The sequence below is a fragment of the Sphaerodactylus townsendi genome, linkage group LG07, assembly GCF_021028975.2.
Source record: "Sphaerodactylus townsendi isolate TG3544 linkage group LG07, MPM_Stown_v2.3, whole genome shotgun sequence".
In the NCBI taxonomy this organism is placed as follows: domain Eukaryota; kingdom Metazoa; phylum Chordata; class Lepidosauria; order Squamata; family Sphaerodactylidae; genus Sphaerodactylus; species Sphaerodactylus townsendi.
This window is the reverse complement of record NC_059431.1, coordinates 17094018-17114728: the sequence shown is the minus strand read 5'-3', so window position 1 is coordinate 17114728 and position 20711 is coordinate 17094018. Positions and strand designations below refer to the sequence as shown.

The 20711-nt window shown below is 44.8% G+C and overlaps 2 protein-coding genes across 3 annotated transcripts in view; one reads left to right on the top strand and one right to left on the bottom strand.

The window, feature by feature from the left end:
- WDR7 (WD repeat domain 7) overlaps nt 1-18055 on the bottom strand; it is a 40690-nt gene extending 22635 nt beyond the window's left edge. Inside the window, exon 1 of the mRNA XM_048504331.1 lies at nt 17904-18055. The gene's annotated coding sequence lies outside the window, so the exon portion shown is untranslated. The remainder of the gene's footprint in view (nt 1-17903) is intronic.
- A 2395-nt stretch (nt 18056-20450) lies between these two features.
- Nucleotides 20451-20711, top strand: part of TXNL1 (thioredoxin like 1) — a 31094-nt gene continuing 30833 nt past the window's right edge. Inside the window, exon 1 of one of the 2 annotated variants that reach the window (XM_048504209.1) lies at nt 20451-20682. In XM_048504209.1, the coding sequence (XP_048360166.1) occupies nt 20585-20682 (98 nt within the window). In that variant the 5' untranslated portion in view covers nt 20451-20584. The remainder of the gene's footprint in view (nt 20683-20711) is intronic. The other variant, XM_048504208.1, reaches the window with a different exon arrangement.

Here is a 20711-nt window from a genome sequence, read left to right as displayed (position 1 = left end):
GTCTGTTTTTTATAGGGATACCTTACATGCTGAGTTACAAACGGTCAATGGGCATGTTAATGGTCATGGTACATGCCTCTGAAAATGCCAGCTGTAGATGCGGGCAAAAAAGTTAGGAGCAAAAACTACTAAACCACAGCCACACAACCCAGAAAACCCACAGCACCCTCCTTTTTGTGGTTTTGTCTGAACGTGAGCGGCGCACACAGACTCTACTTCAGAGAAAGGGACAACAGCTGGCAATTGTTTCATCCCTCAATGCATCTTCACTTTAGTGGTAAACAGCTAATTTGGCATGCTATCAGAGCCTTTTAAAAATCCGTATTTGTGCTGCCATGAGAGATAATACAGTAACATGACCTTTCCAAGGAGAAAATAAAGCAGTTTTTATCTCCAACGATACTATTAAAATCAGCACAGACATATTTCAAATTCAAATATTTAGACAGAGTAGTTCTGGTATCTTGATGTACCCTACCTTAAAACCATAATATGTCTTGCATTACAAGAAGATACTGGGTGTTCCGAGCAAATAAAACAGCCAGCTGATTGAGTCAGAAGTCAAATAAATCTATTATGCTTAAGCTACCCTATCACTTTTAGTAATAAATTTACATTGGTTACTGGAGCATATGAGAGAATCCTCAGAAGAAAATCAGTCTGTGTTTCATAGATTACGACAAAGCTTTCAACTGTGTGGATCATGAAAAGCTGTGGCAGGCTTCAAAATAAATGAGCGTGCCACGACACCTGACTGTTTTCACGTGTGATCTGGGACAAAATATGGAGAAACAGAAAGGTATCCAGTTGGCAAGGGTGTCAGACAAGGATGTGTTTTATTTCCCTATTTGTTCAATCGATATGCATATCATATCATAAGGAAAACTGGATTCACTTTACATAAAGGTGGAGAGAAAACTGGTGGAAGGAACATCAACAATCTGAGATATGCAGATGATATCACATCATGTGTGTCTGTGTGTGTGTTAAGTGACAATTAAGTTGCTTCCAGCTTATGGTGACCCTACGAATTAAGAACATAAGAACATAAGAACTAGCCTGCTGGATCAGACCAGAGTCCATCTAGTCCAGCATTCTGCTACTCGCAGTGGCCCACCAGGTGCCTTTGGGAGCTCACTTAATGACCTCCAGAACGTCAGAAGTGGTTAATTTAAAATACGGTATTGGAGGAAAGTTTTGTGGATATCATGGACCACCAAAAAGACAAGTCAGTGGGCTCTAGTTCAAATCAAGCCTGAACTCTCCATAAAAACTAAAATAACAGTGGCTATCATACTTTGGTCATATTGTGAGACGCACTGGAAAAGACAATTATGCCAGGAAAAGTTGAAGGCAGCAGAAAAAGAAGAAGACCCAACATGAGATGGATTTACTAAATAGAGGAAGCCACAGCCTTTAGTTTGCAAGACCTAAGCAAGACTATTAACAGTAGGTTGTTTTAGAGGTCATTAATCCATAGGGTCACCATAAGTCAAAAGTGATTTGGCAGTACTTAACATACTCACAAATCACTTTTAGTGGGCTGCACAGTGTGTACTCTCTGCGAGGCAGGAAACATACTGGGGAAGATGGCGGCCGAATAGGACACAGGAAGTGACTAAAATTGGTTTCCTGCCTCTCGGAGAGTGGTGGGAGCAACCCACGCAAGATGTCCCCCCGACTCCATGAGAACTCTGGTTCTTGTACAAATCCACTACTAGAAATTACCTCTACTGATATGGTACAGCATCTGTGGTGGGAAGCTACCAAAAGACCCATTCAAACAAACTGAGAGCCCAGCTCCTCTACTGAAAAGCAAACGGGCATCTGTGGCTTAAGTAGCTTTGCTTGTGCTGGGCCTTGCTCAACCTAATATTTGCCACTACACTTCTTGGGCCTTGTAACCTTTGTTTAAAATTTCCTTCCATGTAGTAAAGCTGTCACTGTGTGCAGAGCAACTGCTCAGACTAAATTCCTCATCTTACCCTCGATTGGCTGTTGTGGGTTTTCCAGGCTGTGTGGCCGTGGTCTGTTAGTTTTAGCTCCTAACCTTTTACCCCCATCAATGGCTGGCATCTTCAGAGGCACGTCATGGCAAGATGCGTCACTGTGACATGGACAGAAACACATCTTACTGCGACATGCCTCCAAAGATGCAAGCCATAAATGCGGGCACAACCTAAGTAGATAAAACTACCAGACCACGGCCACACAGCCCAGGAAACCCACAACAGCCAGTTGATTCCAGCTGTGAAAGTCTTTGCCAATACACTACCCCTTATTGTTCCAATTTCACTCTTTGGCCTGCCCTGGTTCTTTGCCTCCACCAGTCCCACTATCCATTTCTCCCCCTACACCTGCCTGCATTACCTCTCTGGAACATGACCCTCCTCTCTTTTATGCTTATAAGAACATAAGAAGAACATAAGAACTAGCCTGCTGGATCTGACCAGAGTCCATCTAGTCCAGCATTCTGCTACTCACAGTGGCCCACCAGGTGCCTTTGGGAGCTCACATGCAGTATGTGAAAGCAATGGCCTTCTGCTGCTGCTGCTCCTGAGCACCTGGTCTGCTAAGGCATTTGCAATCTGAGATCAAGAGGATCAAGATTGGCAGCCATAGATCGACTTCTCCTTCATAAATCTGTCCAAGCCCCTTTTAAAGCTATCCAGGTTAGTGGCCATCACCACCTCCTGTGGCAGCATATTCCAAACACCAATCACACGTTGCGTGAAGAAGTGTTTCCTTTTATTAGTCCTAATTCTTATGTTTTTGTATTCACTTTATCCCCAGTTGTACCCCAGCAAAAGCCGGGCTCAGGGTGGCCTGCAACAAATTACAGCCAATCATCTTCAAAACCAACAAAGATAATTTTACATTTCTAATAAAATTGCTTCTAATTAAAATCAGCATTTCATTTCTACATCTCTGTAACAATATGGCACCATTATTGTATTCAGGCATAAGTTTCAAGAGGGATAAAAATGGGACAGCCAAAACCGAATGACCAGGGACACAGGCTTGCTGGTGGGTCTAGCATGGAAAGGGAAATGGACAACGTGGGAATTTGGGGGTGGGGGGGAGGATCTCTGTTGGAATGAACCAGCCTTCCAATCACCCTGGATTTTTGAACCTTCCAAAAAATCCTGCTAGCATAGCTATCTCTCTAGTTTGTAACATACAGATGCAATACACACACACACAAAGAGAGAAGCCAGCTAAATACTAGCGGAAACCCATCCTCTGAAATCCCTCGTGCCGGCTTTGGTTTTATTCTGGGCAGGTTAAAATTATTTATTCATTAAGATTCCTTCCACAGTACTACTGACAATTAATCTTTGCAGGGGCAAAGATGGCTAAAGTTAAACAATTTGCAACCTCTGAATTGCTCTATAAAGCAATTCAAATGAGCCTTACAAACCTGTTGCTTGAAGAAGAAAATGAAATGGCATAAGCAGAAGGAAAACAATTATTTAAACTTTGGACTAAACAGAATGGCATAAATATTTTGACTTTAAATTATCATTTTTTGTCTTCTATAAATCCTCCCCCCCCCTCCACACGCACAAATTACTGTCTTTTAGGTAGTACTGTAGATACTCATACAGTGTTTAAAGTCAATAAACCTGCCATCAGGTATAGCTTATTCAAAAAGCTTGCCAATTTATTCCACTTCTCTTCTGTTTACATCAACCTTCAGCTATCTAAACTAAACATATCCCCTTGGGCACGGAACGTGTTTGAACCAATCACACACGAGCCATGCAAAGTGCACACACAGAACGCAAAATACACAAAACAAGACTGGACTTCAATATTTAAGTGAGGAAATAACCTCATGTTGATAATGGCTGACGAGCATTACAAAGACAGATTGAAACACAAAACAAACTGTGCTTTAACAGCAAAATCAATTACTGGACCCACTACAAGAAAAAAATTATGATGTCTCACTAAATTCTGCATATACTTCTCACTATAACAGGGATAACTGCAAGCATTTGTACCAGGTAGACACTTGAGAGTCATCCTTAAAGGCTCCGGGAGCAAAGTATCCCCACTCCTGCCACTGATTTCAGAAAACATGATGTAATGAAAAGAGGTAGACTGACATACAAGCACATTCTTGACTTTGTAGTAACCAGACACGTTAGGACAGTGATGGCGAACCTTTTTGAGACCGAGTGCCCAAATTGCAACCCAAAACCCACTTATTTATTGCAAAGTGCCAACACGGCAATTTAACCTGAATACTGAGGTTTTAGTTTAGAAAAAATGGTTGGCTCCAAGGTGTGCGTTACGCAGGAGTAAGCTTGGTGGTAGTAGTTACCTTTGCTTTGAAGCAACCGTGCAACTCTTCGAACGGGTGAATCATGACCCTAGGAGGGTTTACTCAGAAGCAAGCCCCATTGCCAGCAACCGAGCTTACTCCCATGTAAAGGATCACGCTTTAGTTCTTTGCATGAGAATCAGTGGGGTTTAACAGCGCTTAACAGGGTTACCGACACTGATTCCCCAAAACTAGGTCTTAGGTTTAATGCTAATAATTAAGCCCAGTGGCCCAGGTCAGCCTAGATGTGTGTGTAGGGGGGGGATCCCCCCCAATGAACTCTGTTTGTGCGTGCCCACAGAGAGGGCTCTGAGTGCCACCTCTGGCGCCTGTGCCATAGGTTCGCCACCACTGCGTTAGGACATCAACTGACCAGCATTCCAACGCTAAATTAAGGGCCACAGAAATATCAGATTCTGGAAAGAAGGATGAAAATTTAAGTTCTGCAATGTTCTGAAATACGAAATCATCTTTCAAAATGAAAGGTTACCTGGCCATGCTCCCTGAGTTGTACTTCCTACTTCTCCTCCTGTGTGATGATATTCCTTTTAGTTTATTATACCCTCAGACAGGTAAGTAAGGTAACGACAACTCTGCTTAGGGATTAACCGGGCTAAAGGTTCACTCTGCTTCTACAGTACTTGCTTTGCTGTCTGCTGTTTCAAATTACCAACCACAACCATGAAAGATCTGTAAATACTGCAGCCCGTTGATTTTCGTATCCCAAGGAAGAATAAACTAACAAGAGCTAAGCTACATCTTTGTAGAAATGTGTTCTCATTATTAAGCGGTGCTTAGCGTAGGGGTTAAACTATGGTCAAAGGCACTGACCCAGACTGGGAAAATATTTTAAACTTCTTAATCAGCCATGTTACAAATTTAAGAGTCCTAATCCTCACGGACTCATGCTGTGTATATATTTGAACATATTTCCAGATTGCTAGCACTGGATCTCTGCTGTTAATCTGCAGTACCTGTACAATGTTCTATGGATTAAACACATGGTTGAACAAATTCTAACAGACATTCGCGCAGCACAATTACCTTTTTAGGTTTCACTGCCAATTTCCAAGTTATAGACTTTTACCCAAAATGGACGGCTACACAGTCAAACATCAATATTTTCAGAGCAGCACAGACCTTTTTTTTTACTGCGATCCTACATCTTTTCCCACGCTCATTTAAAGATAAAAGGTTGTACACTATACATAATAATACATACTTCATTGAAACATTCAAGCAGTAGGGCCCACACATGGAAATGAAACATGTTTTAATATAAAATTTGTCACCCCCAGACAAAGTCGCCGGCAAACACCAGAAGGATACACCATAAAGAACCACTGCCACGAAGCCTTCACGAGGTGAATATTACACCATCAGAAGATATATATATATATTCTTTACCTGCATCCTTCCAATTTTTTAGCACAGGATTTGAATGCCTTTATCACCAATATCTTCATTTTCAAGGAGCGCCACAAGCTCATTTTAACAGATAATAGGCTGATTACAACAGACTAAGCTTCACTATGATTTACAATGCTAAATATAACTGTGTGAAGAAATCAATATTTTTACATCAATGACAGAGCTACAGTAGCAGACAAATATTTGTCTGCTAACTGTTGGTAGTGAAGGACTGTGTGACACTATCAACGTATACGAAGACTTCAGAAGGGGTTCCAGGGCCACAGAAACATATATAGGTCAGGACCCTGTCTTTCCTTTTCACTCATTTGTCTCTTTGATATGTGGATTGCTATTCCACAAACCGCCCAAAAGACAAGTAAGTGGGCTCAAGATGGAATCACCCCTCTCCCTGGATAGCCCAAGCTTTGGTATACACAGATTGCAGACTGGTATGGTACTCATCCATAAAATAATGAGACCATTGTTTTAAAAGGGTTTACTTCTATTATTGACTAGAGACGGTGAGACTGAAGGCAAGACTGAAACGAGAGTTTAAAACTCAAATGGCAAGCGAAGAGTTCCAAAAGTCAAAATATTTCCAATATCTACTTGGGCAAGTTCTAATTTGAGAGCCAGCACGGTGCAGGGGTTAAGCATGGTCTCTAATCTGGAGAATTGGGTTCAATTCCCTGCTTCTTCACATGAAGCCTGCTGGGTAACCTTTGGCCAGTCACAGTTCTCTCAGAACTCTCTCAGTCCCAAGGAGGCAGGCTACGGCAAACCACCTCTGAACGTCTCTTGCCTTGAAAACCCCAAGTGATCGCAACGTGATGGCACTTTACATACAAGCAAGTCCTAATTCAACTATCGCTTTTTAAAAATTGATTAAGATGCCCAATTACATCTCCCTCGTGGCTAGCCCATGAAAGAGTTGTGTGGATGTGTAAATGTCTCTAAAAAACATGAGAGAAGGAAGACTAAAGGAGAAAGACAATGAAAGGAGAAAGCTTGAGATGAACGGAAGAGAGGTTTGGAGAGAGATAAAGGGTGGCTCCTTGGCAAGAACAGAGTCGGAGTAATTAAGAGAAAGGCGGGGGGGGGGGGGACAGGCCAGAGTGAGAGAAAAGGGGAGAGATTAAGAAAAAGGGAGAAATTAGATCATAGCTACCAATCCTAAAGAGCTGGTACAAGTAAATTGAATGGAAAAACCTGACCTAGCTGAATCTCAAACCTTATAAACTCAGTATCCCCCTAGATTCTACTGTATTATGCCAAATAAAGGCTTATCAATCGAATATCCCCCTAGTTTTGAGGGAAGGGGGTGTCCTGAAAGAGGAGTTAAATTAAACTGTCTTATTTGCAAGTGTCCGGCTGGAGGAAATTTATTTTCTCGGCTGATATTCATTTGGGACAAGGCGAACTATGACTTGAGATTGTGTTGACTATCCTTATTCACTTCAGAGCAATGACCAAATATTTGCTTACAGATCTGGCTTAAGAAAACCCGTTTTATTTCACCTGTTAATATTTACCCTTTGTTGTCAAAAACACTGACCATATGGCTGGAATTGAAACAATCTTTGGAAGTCAGGATTTTTTACTTTTAGGAGGAGCTTTTTTTGCAAAAGGGTATGCGGAAACCTCTTTTTGTATTTTTAATAGATTTTGGCAATTATTTTCTTCGAGTTTGATCAAGCTATTTCTTCCCCTTGGCCTTGCGACTTGTCCTCTTAGTGTTCGAAAGCAAGGGGGGGGGGGCCTTCTACAATACAATACAATAACCTTTATTAGGCATATTAAAATAGGCTCCAGAGCGTTACAGACATTTCTGAAGTACAAATCAAAAGTACATTCAAAACACAGACAGATAATCTATACCTAGCATTGGACATTACTTAGAAAGTTCTGTCACTTGTAAAAGAAATTTTGCTACTTTTTCCAAGAGCACGGCCTCTGTATTATTTAACAAAAGCGCCACAACAGAGTTGTCAAAGTCTCCTTAGTTTGTCTAAGATCAGCCCAGGAGAGAAATTCCTAATACCCACATATCTCGGACAGTCAAGTATAATGTGAGCAAGAGTCTCCACTTGGTTTTTACAGTGTGGACAGACCCGATCCTGGAGAGGGATAGATAGGTAGCGACCCTTTGTAATGTAAAGATTTATGGAGGAGAAGTCGATCTATGGCTACCAATCTTGATCCTCTTTGATCTGAGATTGCAAATGCCTTAACAGTCCAGGTGCTAGGGATCAACAGCCGCAGAAGGCCATTGCTTTCACATCCTGCATGTGAGCTCCCAAAGGCACCTGGTGGGCCACTGCGAGTAGCAGAGAGCTGGACTAGATGGACTCTGGTCTGATCCAGCTGGCTTGTTCTTATGTTCTTATGAAACCGATGAAAACCGAAGGCAATGAAAACCGAGGTTCCACTGTACTATGCTATAATAATTGTTTAGCACAAGTCTGAACCATCACACACTATCGCAGCTTCACAGCGCGAGCTGGTGCAAATAATCAGTAAGTTTCAAGCAAAACCAGCAATATTATGCCACACTCAGGGGAACATTCATCTGGGTGGGTGAATGGGGAGGAAAGGTTGAAGTGGCTTTGTAGAGACTGTGATATGTTCAGGGGGCAATACTAGTACAAGAAACATCCAGGTCGTATTAAAATCACTGTAGAAGATCTTGGATCATTATTGGTGGGATGGCTTTTATAGGACAAGTGAGCAGGGGAAAGAGAAATGTTGGACTTTTTGATCATTTCACAAAATGATCGGAAAGGAAAAAAATGCAAATTTACAAAAAAAAATTCTTAGCTGGCGCAATCGGGTTGTGCAAATAGAGAAGTGAAAGTATTAATGGATTTTTAAAACCACATTTATTCTGCAACTGCGGACATAACAGATGAGAGAGCTGTTTGAGGGCAAAATGCTATAAATCGTTATTTTCAGCTTGCCCGGTGTAAGGGCTTTCAGAAAATTAAGTAGGCAGATTCGGTCCTGGTTGCCATGGGGACGAATCAAGAGGAGCGATCGGTAATCAGCCCATCATTATCAGCAGGAGGGCGAAGGATTGAACTGACCTGGAAAATTAGCTAGGCCACTTCTTGGAATTTTAGTAACAGGTTCCAACGGTGGTGGGATTCAAACAGTGGCGTAGCGCCAATGGGGCTAGGCGGGGCACGACAGGGGTGTGGCCAGGCATTCCGGGGGCGAGGCATGCCTAGGCGGGGCTGTGGCAAGGACGCAGGGCACACGCGCCCCAGGTGCAGTTCCCCTTCACCCCACCTCTAGTTTCAAATAATGACTGTTTAAAGTATTAAAAAAGCAATATACCGAAAGGTAGTGTATTATTTCTTTTTTTATATAATTATATTGATTGATTTTAAATAATAAGTAAGGAGAGAAACCAAAAACTGTTTACAATTGTTAACATATTACAAAGATATCTAATTGTCTATCTCTCTCAAGCCCTCCAACTAAAACATCCTATATTGCCTCCCTCCTTCCCATATTTCCCTGCCTCCCTACTTTCTACTTCCCCTTCAGATTCCTACAACTACTTTATCTATTCCACTTGAAAGAAAACTAGCAGAGGAAGAGATCCAAAATCCTTAATCTAAAAGAGTAGTTTAAACTACTCTCTTTCCAATATAAATTTCAACGGAAAAAAAGAAAATGAAAAATCTTTACCTATAATACTTTCCCAACCTTTATACCAATGAACAAAAAAAAATTAGAATTACTATATATTGTATTATTTCATACAGTTCATACACATGTGGGGGGGGGGTGCCATGGGGGGCAGGGGGCCCTGGGGGTGATTTTGCATCCCCCACTTGACGAGATTTGTTGTACCCTTGTCCTTAGTGGAGTTAATCATTAATAACTGGTTCTTCGAACTGAGAAAATTTTAGTAACCGGTTCTACCAAATAGGTGCAAATAGCCTGCATCCCACCTCTGATTGGAAGGCTCTTAATTGGACATGCCCCCGAGTCAGAAGGTGCAGCTGCATGCCGTACGGCCTGCGCCAAGTTGGCACAGCAAACCTTAACACTCTCCAGGCGGGCCAGATGCCACCCAAACGGTTCCCAATGCCTTCTGCCGACAGCTGCTTGGTGCCCCGGCTGGGGAGGGCTTAGGACCCCCACACATGCTGTGGCGACATTAGCTGACTGAAAGCCAGAGCAAGTGGAGGGTGGCTGCTCTTCCAAGAGGGGCTCCGTGCTGTTCTCACACACAAGCGGCTGAAGAGAGGTGAGAAGGCACAGGGAAGCACGGAGCAGGGTGGGCAGGGTGGCAGAAGGAAGGATGCTGGTAGGCCGGAATTTCACTGGCACAGGTGGGCACACTTTTTACTGCTTGCCCAGGGCGCCAATTTTTTATAGGTACTTCCCTGCCAAGTATGTAATACTTTTTCAAACAAGCAATGATTACCCACGTTGAAAATAAGTAAATCTGTGCAAGTTACAGAACTTCTACAAAAAAACTAAAATGTTTCCCTACGGGTATCCTACCACCTCACTCAGCAATGTTTAAAGCCTTCCTCCAAGATAAAAAGTTCCCAAACAGAAGAAAACATTCTTAGGGTAAAAAAAGGTTTCAAACACTGCTCAACCAAGTGGTACAATGCATGCAAACTTTAAGAAATTAAAGCAACATGTAGTTTGAAGCAAGTTACATGACAAATGTTTTTCACACGAATTTTTTGCTGAGTGAATATATGAACACCAGCAATAAAGCCCATTCTACGCTCCAATAAAATAGGCTCTAGAAAGGGGAGGACGGCAGAGGAATGGGAAGTTGGTGCCAGGGAAGGTGTTTCAGGTGTGGGTAGGGAAGCTGGTGCTAGGCTTGGCAGGCCAGCAGGAGACACAGGCCCTTTCCGCACGGGCTGTTTACAGTGCCCTAGGGACGGCAAAAACACCGTCCCCAGGAGCTGTTGGGGGCGCAGCTGCTTCGCAGCCACCCTTGCTCCTCCCTAGCGGCGCGAAGCCGCCATTTTCCCACCTCGCTCCTCAAGTGAGGTTTTTGGGAAACGGCGGCTTCCAGCCGCTGCCGAAGGCACCATCCCTCCCCCCTTTCCTGATCGACTTATCTTCCCTGCGACCTTCTGGCGCATTGCTGAGGCCTGGGGACACGTCCCCCCTGCCCTGCGACTCCGGAGCAGTCACGCAGGGCAGGGTGGCATGTCCCCTGGCCTCAGCGACGCGCCGGACAGTCGCAGGGAAGATATGTCGATCGGGCGACGGTGCTCCGCGGCGCCGTCTTCCCTGTTGTTACCAGGACCGTTCATGCGAACGGTCCCGGGGGGGGCGGGGGGGGGGCGGGTCGGCGTCATGTACTCTGACCCAACCCCCAGCGTGACCGTGCGGAAGCGGCCAAGGTGTCACTGCCCCAGCAGAGCTGGGTTGGTGTTTGGGGCAGGGGTAGACCATGTGCGGGAATGGGAGGGGTAGCAGGCAGGACTGGGTTGGTGTTTGGGGTTGGGGGAGGGCAGCAGGCGACTGGCGGTGGGCCAATCACTGCGCAGGACTCAGTTCCACACACGGATAACTGAGTCCTGCGTGGCGATTAGCTAGGAGTTCGTCACAACATTAGGCACATATAGGATTGGATTTTAGTCATGAAACGGTATGAAACATTTCAAAACTTTGATATTTGTAGTGCGTATATCAGGACTATCATTGCTTGTGAAGAACACAGTTGATTATACACCCATGGCTTAGAAACCATGCATATTCATTAATACACATTACATTGTTTTATTTGTTTGGTTGTTTTTATCCTGTTCTCCCCCACCACAGTCAGATCAGAGCAACTAACGACATAAAGCAATAACATTTATAATACAATAAACCAAAACAATAATGCTCTAAAAAACATAAGATGGCCTTGATCTGGCCTGGGATGGAACAATTCAAAAATTCACAACCCTGTAACGTAAAAATAAGAACTCAGAAACAACTGACCAAAGGAAGGGAGAGAAATGAAGGCCAGCTAACACTAAAACTGCAATCTCAAACAAATCTTATTTGGAACTAAGCCCAGCAGAGCTCAATGTGACTTTGTCCCATGCAAACACACTTAAGATATTTGCAAAATCAACTGCCAAAGACTGCCATTTTGGGACATAAGCAGTTGGACTTCTTATTTCTCCTCAGACTGCACAGTTCTGAGCAATGCGCTAATTTAAATTTATTGTGAGTCTATGAGACAATGCGTTTGCCTCCCCCAAACCACATGTACTTTGCTTTCAAAATAATTTCTTTGAAAGTTAATTTGCACCCATTTTTAAAAGCATTTTAAAAGAATTAGTACATGTCGTTAGTGCACATAATTATTAGTACACATCAAACGTACTATCATAAGCGACAGTTCTAAGCCCGTGGAAAGTGATTCCCTTTTACATTTTTTTACGCACATAAAACATATCTTTTCACCCAATTCACTTTCAATTTAGGAGTTCATGTATTGTTTTTATGGTCTTTCTAGTCTCTTTTATGAAACTTGTTTTAAGCTGCCAAGTTTTTAATGTTGTTTTTATGCTATGCTTTTTAATAGTCAGCTTTTAACCAATTTATGCTGCTTTGTTTATTACGTTTTGTGAACTGTCTCAGGCTGGTTCTCTGAAGAGGTAGCAGCGTTTTCGAAAGAAATAACTAAGCTCAACCTCACGCAGTGAACTCCACAGCTGAGTTAATATTTATTTATTTTATTTATTTATACTTTAGGCTTCTATACCGCCCTGTCCCCGGAGGGCTCTGGGCGGTGTACAGCATATAATAAATACAATCATAAAACCAGCATAAATTGGCTAAAACTTATAAAAGCAGCGAAGACTAACTAAACATTAACATTTAAAATACAGCCATAAATATAAGCATAGGTGGTGCCCGATGACCTAATATCAAATTCTTCCCCCAAGGGAGGAACGGCAGGTCTCAACAGATGTTATAGGCCCAGGTGTAGGAGCCAAAGAGGGGGGGGGGGCACTATCAGCGGCTGGTCCCTCCATACTTTCTTGCATCTCAGAACAATACTTTCTTGCATCTCAGTCTTTAACCACTAGATCATAGGTGTCAAACTCGCAGCCCTCCAGATGGTCCCTCCATACTTTCTTGCATCTCAGAACCATACTTTCTTGCATCTCAGTCTTTAACCACTAGATCATAGGTGTCAAACTCGCGGCCCTCCAGATGGTCCCTCCATACTTTCTTGCATCTCAGAACCATACTTTCTTGCATCTCAGTCTTTAACCACTAGATCATAGGTGTCAAACTCGCGGCCCTCCAGATGTTATGGACTACAGTTCCCATCATCCCCTGCCAGCATCATGCTGGCAGGGGATGATGGGAACTGTAGTCCATAACATCTGGAGGGGCGCGAGTTTGACACCTGTGCACTAGATCATAGCAGCTCTTTGGATATGACTCTGACAAGATCAAGTTAATTCATGCCACTGTATTTCCTATTACTATGTATAGGTATAAAAGCTAGACAGTAAAGAAAGCTGATAAAAAGTAGAGTCCTTTGAAATGTGGTGTTGGAGGAAAGTTTTAAGGAGATTGTGGATTGCCAAAAAGACAAGCCAGTGGGTTCCAGATCAAATCAAACCAGAACTTTCCCTAGAAGCAAAAATGTCAATACAGAGGCTATCATATTTTGGTCACATTATGAGGAGGAGACAACAGTCACTGGAAACAATGCTAGGAAAGGTTGAAGGCAGCAGGAAAAGAGGAAGACCCAACATGAAATGGACAGACTTCATAAAGGGAGCCACGGCCCCCAGTTTGCAAGACTTGAGCAAGGCTGTTAACAAGAAGGACACTAATTCATAGGGTCACTATGAGTCAGAAGAGACTTGACACACAATTCCACTTACTGGACCCAGCAGATGGAAGGAAGATTTTCCTATCTGTATTTTCCTTGATCACTAGCATGATCGGAATCATTATTTCCACACGCCGTGCCTTCTACGTTCATCTTAAGGGAACTGGTGTGATGGAATAGGAACAGATGAGGTAAGGAGTCAGTGGCACAATGGATGAAAGAGCCAGGAGAGTTTACACAAAGAGCTCCCTGCCCTCCAGCCTAGAAACCTCACTGTGCACAATTGTACAGCTCCGACATCCTTATTCCCTACCTGCCCAGCTGCCTCTCCACACTCCACTGGGCCATTTCTCCTTTTCTCTCCAGGCTATGTCCAACCTGATGCAACTGAGGTCTCCGTGAGACAGACTGTCATTCCGCACATGCAGAATAATGCACTTTCAAACTGCTTTCAGTGCTCTTTGAAGCTGTGCGGAATAGCAAAATCCACTTGCAAACAGTTGTGAAAGTGGTTTGAAAATGCATTATTTTGCGTGTGCGGAAGGGGCCAGAGTTGCAACTCTCCTTTTCCTTTTGAGGGATGATGACCTACCGCTCTTGGGTTACTAGTAGGTCAGGCATTACTACTTGTGCCACCTCAACATCCGTGAAAATCACATCTGCAAACTAACTGATGACAAAGAATAGAGTCTCCTTCCAATAAACTTAGGCCAGCTAAGTCAGGGCAGCACCTCAGCATATCTTGGAAGTCCCTGATTCAGAAGGAAGATAAGAAACTACCAAAGAGAGTCACCTGCATGCTGGAGGAGGAGGAGGGATTTGGATTTATACCTCACCTTTCTCTCTGGTAAGGAGACTCGAGGTGGCTTACAAGCTCCTTTCCCTTCCTCTCCCCATAACAGACACCTTGTGAGGGAGGTGAGGCTGAGAGTTCCGAAGAACTGTGACCAACCCAAGGTCACCCAGCAGGAATGTAGGGCTCATTCCGCAGGAGTGTAAAAACACATCTGGTTCACCAGATAAGTCTCCAACACTCAGGCGGAATGTTATGGTATTTTGACTGTCTGTTCTGAAACGACTATAAGGCACTGGCAAGGGGTTTCTCCTCCCCACCCAAGTTTCTCTAACAAACAATTTCATTGTTAGGCAGACTTTCTTCTTTCCTTCACTACAGTTTGAGGTTTTCTACAGCATCGCTACACTATTGACTCTGAAGTGTTAACCTAGTAGCATCTGTGCTCTCAAGCCATAGGACAATGTAGTAATTCACACTATTATTTAAAAAATGTACCTAGTCCTCAGAAACAGCTCACCACACAAATGGCCCTACTGACACACTATTTTTTGTTAGCCGAATTTCAAAAATAAGGATAAGTTTCATAATAGTACAAAGTGCTGATATGAAAAGAAGCACAGTTATAACTAACATCATAGATCACAGTACAGCAGCAGTAGTTCTACCAGACTGAATAAATGGTGTTGAAGATAAAAATGATGGCGGCAAAGATGATGTTGTAAGTTGCTTTTGATCTCCAACGGGAAAGAAAGCAGGGTAAATAAATAAACACCTGAATATAGCTCTGAATATCGTTCAAGAGAGGCTACAGAGAATGAACTTACTGCTGTTTGTGTGACAAAACTATGAAGAAGATGAAACGGGGGGGAGGAAGAAAAGGGGGGAAATGTATTGTTTGAAAATATACGAAGAAGGATATTATTATAAACTGTAAAATTCAAATGATACAATAATTTTTTAAAAAAAATGAATATCGTTCAAGACATCTGGAATAAATGCTGGACATATTTTATGGGATGGAAGGAGGAAGAATTAACTTCCTAAATAACTAGATCATTCATAACTTTTCTGAACAGCCCAACAGTTTCAAAAGCCAAGGTTGGGGGGGGGGGGGGGCGGGAAGGAAAACAGGGAATATCTGCAACCCTATTAATCTGACCCAGTGCTCTAGAAAGTATAGGCTTCAGGGCAGAAATATAGAAGAGAGTGTTCTCCACTAGATGGCTTAAAACACACAAAAAGGCTACTTTTCTCTGAAAGTTAACAGGCTATTACTCAGTTATTACTTGACAACAACGTGTGATTGGTGTTTGGAATATGCTGCCACAGGAGGTGATGATGGCCACTAACCTGGATAGCTTTAAAAAGGGCTTGGACAGATTTATGGAGGAGAAGTCGATCTATGGCTACCAATCTTGATCCTCCTTGATCTCAGATTGCAAATGCCTTAGCAGACCAGGTGCTCAGGAGCAGCAGCAGCAGAAGGCCATTGCTTTCACATCCTGCACGTGAGCTCCCAAAGGCACCTGGTGGGCCACTGCGAGTAGCAGAATGCTGGACTAGATGGACTCTGGTCTGATCCAGCTGGCGTGTTCTTATGTTCTTATGACAGGGGCCTGATGAAGACTTCTGAAGAATACCAAGGAGTGCATGCTTGCTTTGGTTAGTCTAGAAATGTCAATCTCCAGGTAGGCCCAAGAGATCTTCCAGAATGACAACTAATTTCCAGACTGCTAGGATCAATTCCCCTGGAGAACTCTGGCCCACCTTCTCCAATCTCAGAAGCTAAATAGGGTTGGCCCCGGTCAGCATTTATTTGGGAGGCCACCAAGGAAGTCCAGGGCTGGTACACAGAGACCATCAAATTCTGGAGGGTGGACTTTATGGAACTACATCCCTCCTTTCCATTGTCCCTACACTCCGCAGGATCCACCCCGAGATCTGAAGGAATTTCCCAGCCTCAAGCTGGCAACACAAGGTTGATCCTTGAGGAACACAAGGATTTAGAGATCCTTGAAGAACACAAGGATTTAGAGATTTTGCTTTGGACCAATGTGCGTACCTATGGATTGACTTGGATGGTCCAGGCTGGCCTGATCTAATCAGATCTCAGAAGCTAATCAGAGTCTGCCCTGATCAGTATTTGTCTGGGAGACCATCAAGGAAGTCCAAGGTTGATATGCAGAGGCAGGCAATGCCATGCCACCTCTGCTCAGCGGCCCTGTCCTGGATGGACCAGGCTAGCCCAGTCTTGTCAGGTCTCAAGAACTAAACAGTCAGCCATGGTCAGTATTTGGATGGGAGACCACCAAGGTAGTCCAGGGTCATGACACAGAGACAGCCAATGGCAAACCACTTCTGCTCACCCACCTGCCCTGGATGGCCCAGGCCAGCCCAACCTTCTCAGATTCCAGAAGCTAAGTAGGGTTGGCCCTGGTCAACATTTGTTTGGGAGACCACCAAGGAAATCCAGAGTTAATAAGCAGAGACCCTCAACAAATAGTCCAGAGTCTACACAGAGGCAGGCAATGGCAAACTACTTCTCTTCATCCACCTGTCCTGGATGGCTCAAGCTAGCCCAACCTTCTCAGATCTCATAAGCTAAGTAGGGTTGGTCCTGGGAGACCACCTAGGAAGTCCAGGGTTGATAAGCAAAGGCAGGCAATGCCAACCATCTCTGCTCATCTCCCTGTCCTGGACAAACCAGGTGAGCCCAATCTTGTGGATCTCAGAAACCAAGCAGGATCAGTATTTGGATAGGAGACCATCAAGGAAGTAATCCAGGATTATGAGGCAAGCAATGGCAAGCAGAGGCAAGCAATGGCAACCCATTTCTGCTTATCCATCTGTCCTGAATGGCCCAAACTAACTCAACCTTCTCAGATCTCAGTTATCTAAGCAGAGTTGGCCCTGGCCAGTATTTGGATGGGAGACCACCAAATTAGTCCAAGGTTGCCATGCAGAGGCAAGCAATGACAAACCACCTCTAAACATCTCTTGCTTAAAAACCCTACAGGATGGTCATGTGTCAGCTGCCGCTTGATGCCGCTTTCCTCCACCAGCAACAAGAAATGACTGTTTCCAGTGAGTCCCCTTCCTCCCAATAATCACACCGTACTTTCCTTCCTCCCCCCTGCAGTTTTCCTTCCTTCCTTCCTTCCTTCCTTCCTTCCTTCCTCTGGATACCTAGTTTGTGCATTAGTGTGCATGTGTCCGCGTATTTCCACATTGCAGGTTACTTTGCACAAACTAGGTATTCAGGAAGTAGGGGGGGTGTTCAAGTTTGAGACCCCCCCACCCTTGCAACTGAAGGTGGGAGGGCTTTTTCCATCGTTTCCTGATAAGGGAAGAGGAGGTTAAGAAGGGGGTGGGAAAACTGGCGAGGGGGGACAGGAAGATGACTGGGGGGGGTCACTTTGCGGAGGGAGACTCGCTTTCCGAGGGCAGCAGGACAACCTTGGAAGGGGGCATCGGTGGAAGGAGAAGGGGAGCAAGAAGGAGAGCTTGACTCAGCTCGAGGGGGGACCTACCTGGCTCCCGGCGGTCCCTGCCTCCTGGCCGCCCCCTTCCCGGGGTGGGGGTGGGCAGAGGAGAGGGCGGGGGCGCCCCCGGGGCTCCTTCCCTCGCCCTGCCGCCTCCCCCGGCGGATCAGCTGACCGGCTCCGCCAGCCGCCTCTGCTGCGACTCCGACTGCAAGTGTCGCAAAAGGCTTGCTCCACGCTTGGCGGCCGCAGCCCCCGCCCACCCAAGGAGGAGAGGAGCCTTCCGTCGCTATGGAAACGGGGGGAGGGGAACAGCGGGCAGCATGGACCGGGGCGGGGCGTGGGGTGCAGTTTGGAGGGGCTGTTATGGTTTGCATGAGCACGCGTGGGTCGTTGTGAGGTTCACGTGGGCTGGTTTGGATGGCTGAGCTCTCAGATCTCGGAAGCTGAACAGGGTCAGCCCGGGTTAGACTTGGATAGGAGATCAGTGGAGAACTTCCTGCAGGGTGTAATCCCTGCGGTATTTTAGGCAATTCCGCAGGGACTGTGAGATGGAGCTGCTCCACCAGTCATGGTACCATCTGGCTATCCCTTTCCCTTCTTTTCCCTCTCTCCTCTCGTTTCCCTTCTTTTCTTGTTCTTTTCCTATGTCTGTATCCTTTTTTCCACCTGTTGAGATATTGGTGTGTCCCACACTACTATAGGATTGAGCTTTTGCCTCTTAGGCTGAAATGATTGTTCATATTTTTTTTAAAAAAAGAGATGTCTTTTTCCCTCTTTTAAATCTACGTCTAATGCCATGGAGACCAACTTTCAAAGCAGCCATTTTCTCCAGGGGCTCAGATCAATGTCATGCGCTGGAGATTCGCTGAATCTCTGGGAGATCCCCGGGCAACCCTAGTGATCACCCAGTAGCAATAGAGTTTGTTTTTGCACCCCTCTTTTCTCTGTTTTTAAGGAATCTAAAAATAGCTTGCAATCACTTTCCCTTTCCGAACCGCCTCTATTTCTTGCCTTAAAAACTCTACAGGATCACCGTAACTCAGCCGCACTTTACACATTTAATATGTGTACTATACATGAAATTGTGAGTGTACCTCTGTGTATGTATCCAGAATTACACATAAAGACATACACAATACTATTTCTAGACTAAGTACAATTTTAAGGAGAGATACTCCAAGCTAAGCCCTTTCATTTCATGGATTTAGACTGAAGTAATTCTGCATAGGATTGACTATCAAGAGGGACACCTGTGTGAAATATGCTTATATAATAACAACATGTATGTGGAGTCATAATGAGAGAGAGAGAGAATGTAATATAGTGGTTGAGAGGATCAAATCAGGACTGAGGTCTGGGTTCAGAATCTGCCTTCTGACATGAAGCCCACTGTGTGGCCTTAAGTCAGCAAGTGAGAGGCATTGTCTGCAGGCCTTGTAATAACTAATTGTCCCCTGTTAGAAACAGGAAGCTGTACTAGAAGGACCACTGGACTAATCCAGCATGGCTAATCTTACATTCTTATATATTCTGTCTCAACTAACTGTACCTCATGGGGCTGTTGTGAAGGCAAAATGGATACAAGGGTTAGCCAAGTACACCAGCTTTAGCTTCTTGGTGGAGAGTGGGATAAAAGCATAACAGAGAGAGAGAGAGAATGTGCAAAGAGTGACATGGCTACAAAAACTCATAGGTTAGTAACATCACATTATTTTTATCTTTCCCAAAATGGAATGAATGAAGCAAACGATGTATGTGGTCTCTCTTGCCTTGTTTTTATTTGACTGCTTAGCAAACAGAAGATGCTATCTGAATACCTGTGCTAGAATGCCATATCAGAGAAAGGCCTTGTTGGTTGGCAAGAGGCAGGCTGCTGCATGAAGCAGGATGCTGGAGCAACTTCATATGCCTCACAGTTTCTGCCATCCTATATGCACTTAGTTGGGAATAAGAACCAACATGGTATATGCTTAACTTTGTGGGCTGAGCGTCGACTCTTTATTAGGAGAACAGGACCACAGAGGATAACAGTTTTAAATGGTGCATTTGAGAATCCCACATCTTGTGATTATTTCCAGTCTGCTATGAAAGCGAGCCACTGCCATAGAGCCCAAATAAAAAAAAGATGTGTCTCTCAGCCATATGGATGCCTGCTTCTCCCCTAGCCAAACGAGTCTGAGAAGGAGGCACAGAATACCGGACACAAGACGTTTGCTAATTTCCGCCTTTCTTTCCCTCGGCCGACAGAGAACCGCCGCAGAGGTGGGGGCGAGTCAAAATGATAAAACTATTCCTTTCCCTAAAACGATTGCCCTTTACCAAGATGGCGGCGACGGAATCAATTTCTTCGTCTACCACGGAACTGACGCTAAATTCCAAAGGGCGGCTCACGACAGAGATGTCAATGCTAGAGCAACTCCGCTACTGGCTAGCGCCGCCTTCCGGGATTCTTTTAACCGGAAGAGGACTCTCCGTGCCGCTCTAGCCCGTCTGGATTTTATGGTTTGCTTCTCCGCGAGCAAACCTGATTGGCTTTCCGTCGGGCGAGGGTTTCCTGGGCCGATGACGGCCGGGGCTGCGTCAGGAGTGCGTCTGCGCCGGCGGCCGCTGCGGTGCATGCTGGGCGCGCCCCCTTCTTCCCGCGGTGACTGTGCACATAGCTGGGGCGACGTTGCTGCTACCGCTGCCGGCTCGTCTGCGACGCTCGCCCGCCTGTCACTGCCGGGATGGTGGGCGTGAAGGGGATCGCCAACGACGCCGAGTTCCAGAGCGAGCTGAGCGCCGCCGGGTCCCGCCTAGCGGTGGCCAAGTTCACAATGCGGGGGTGAGTCTCTCTTATTCTTACAACAACCC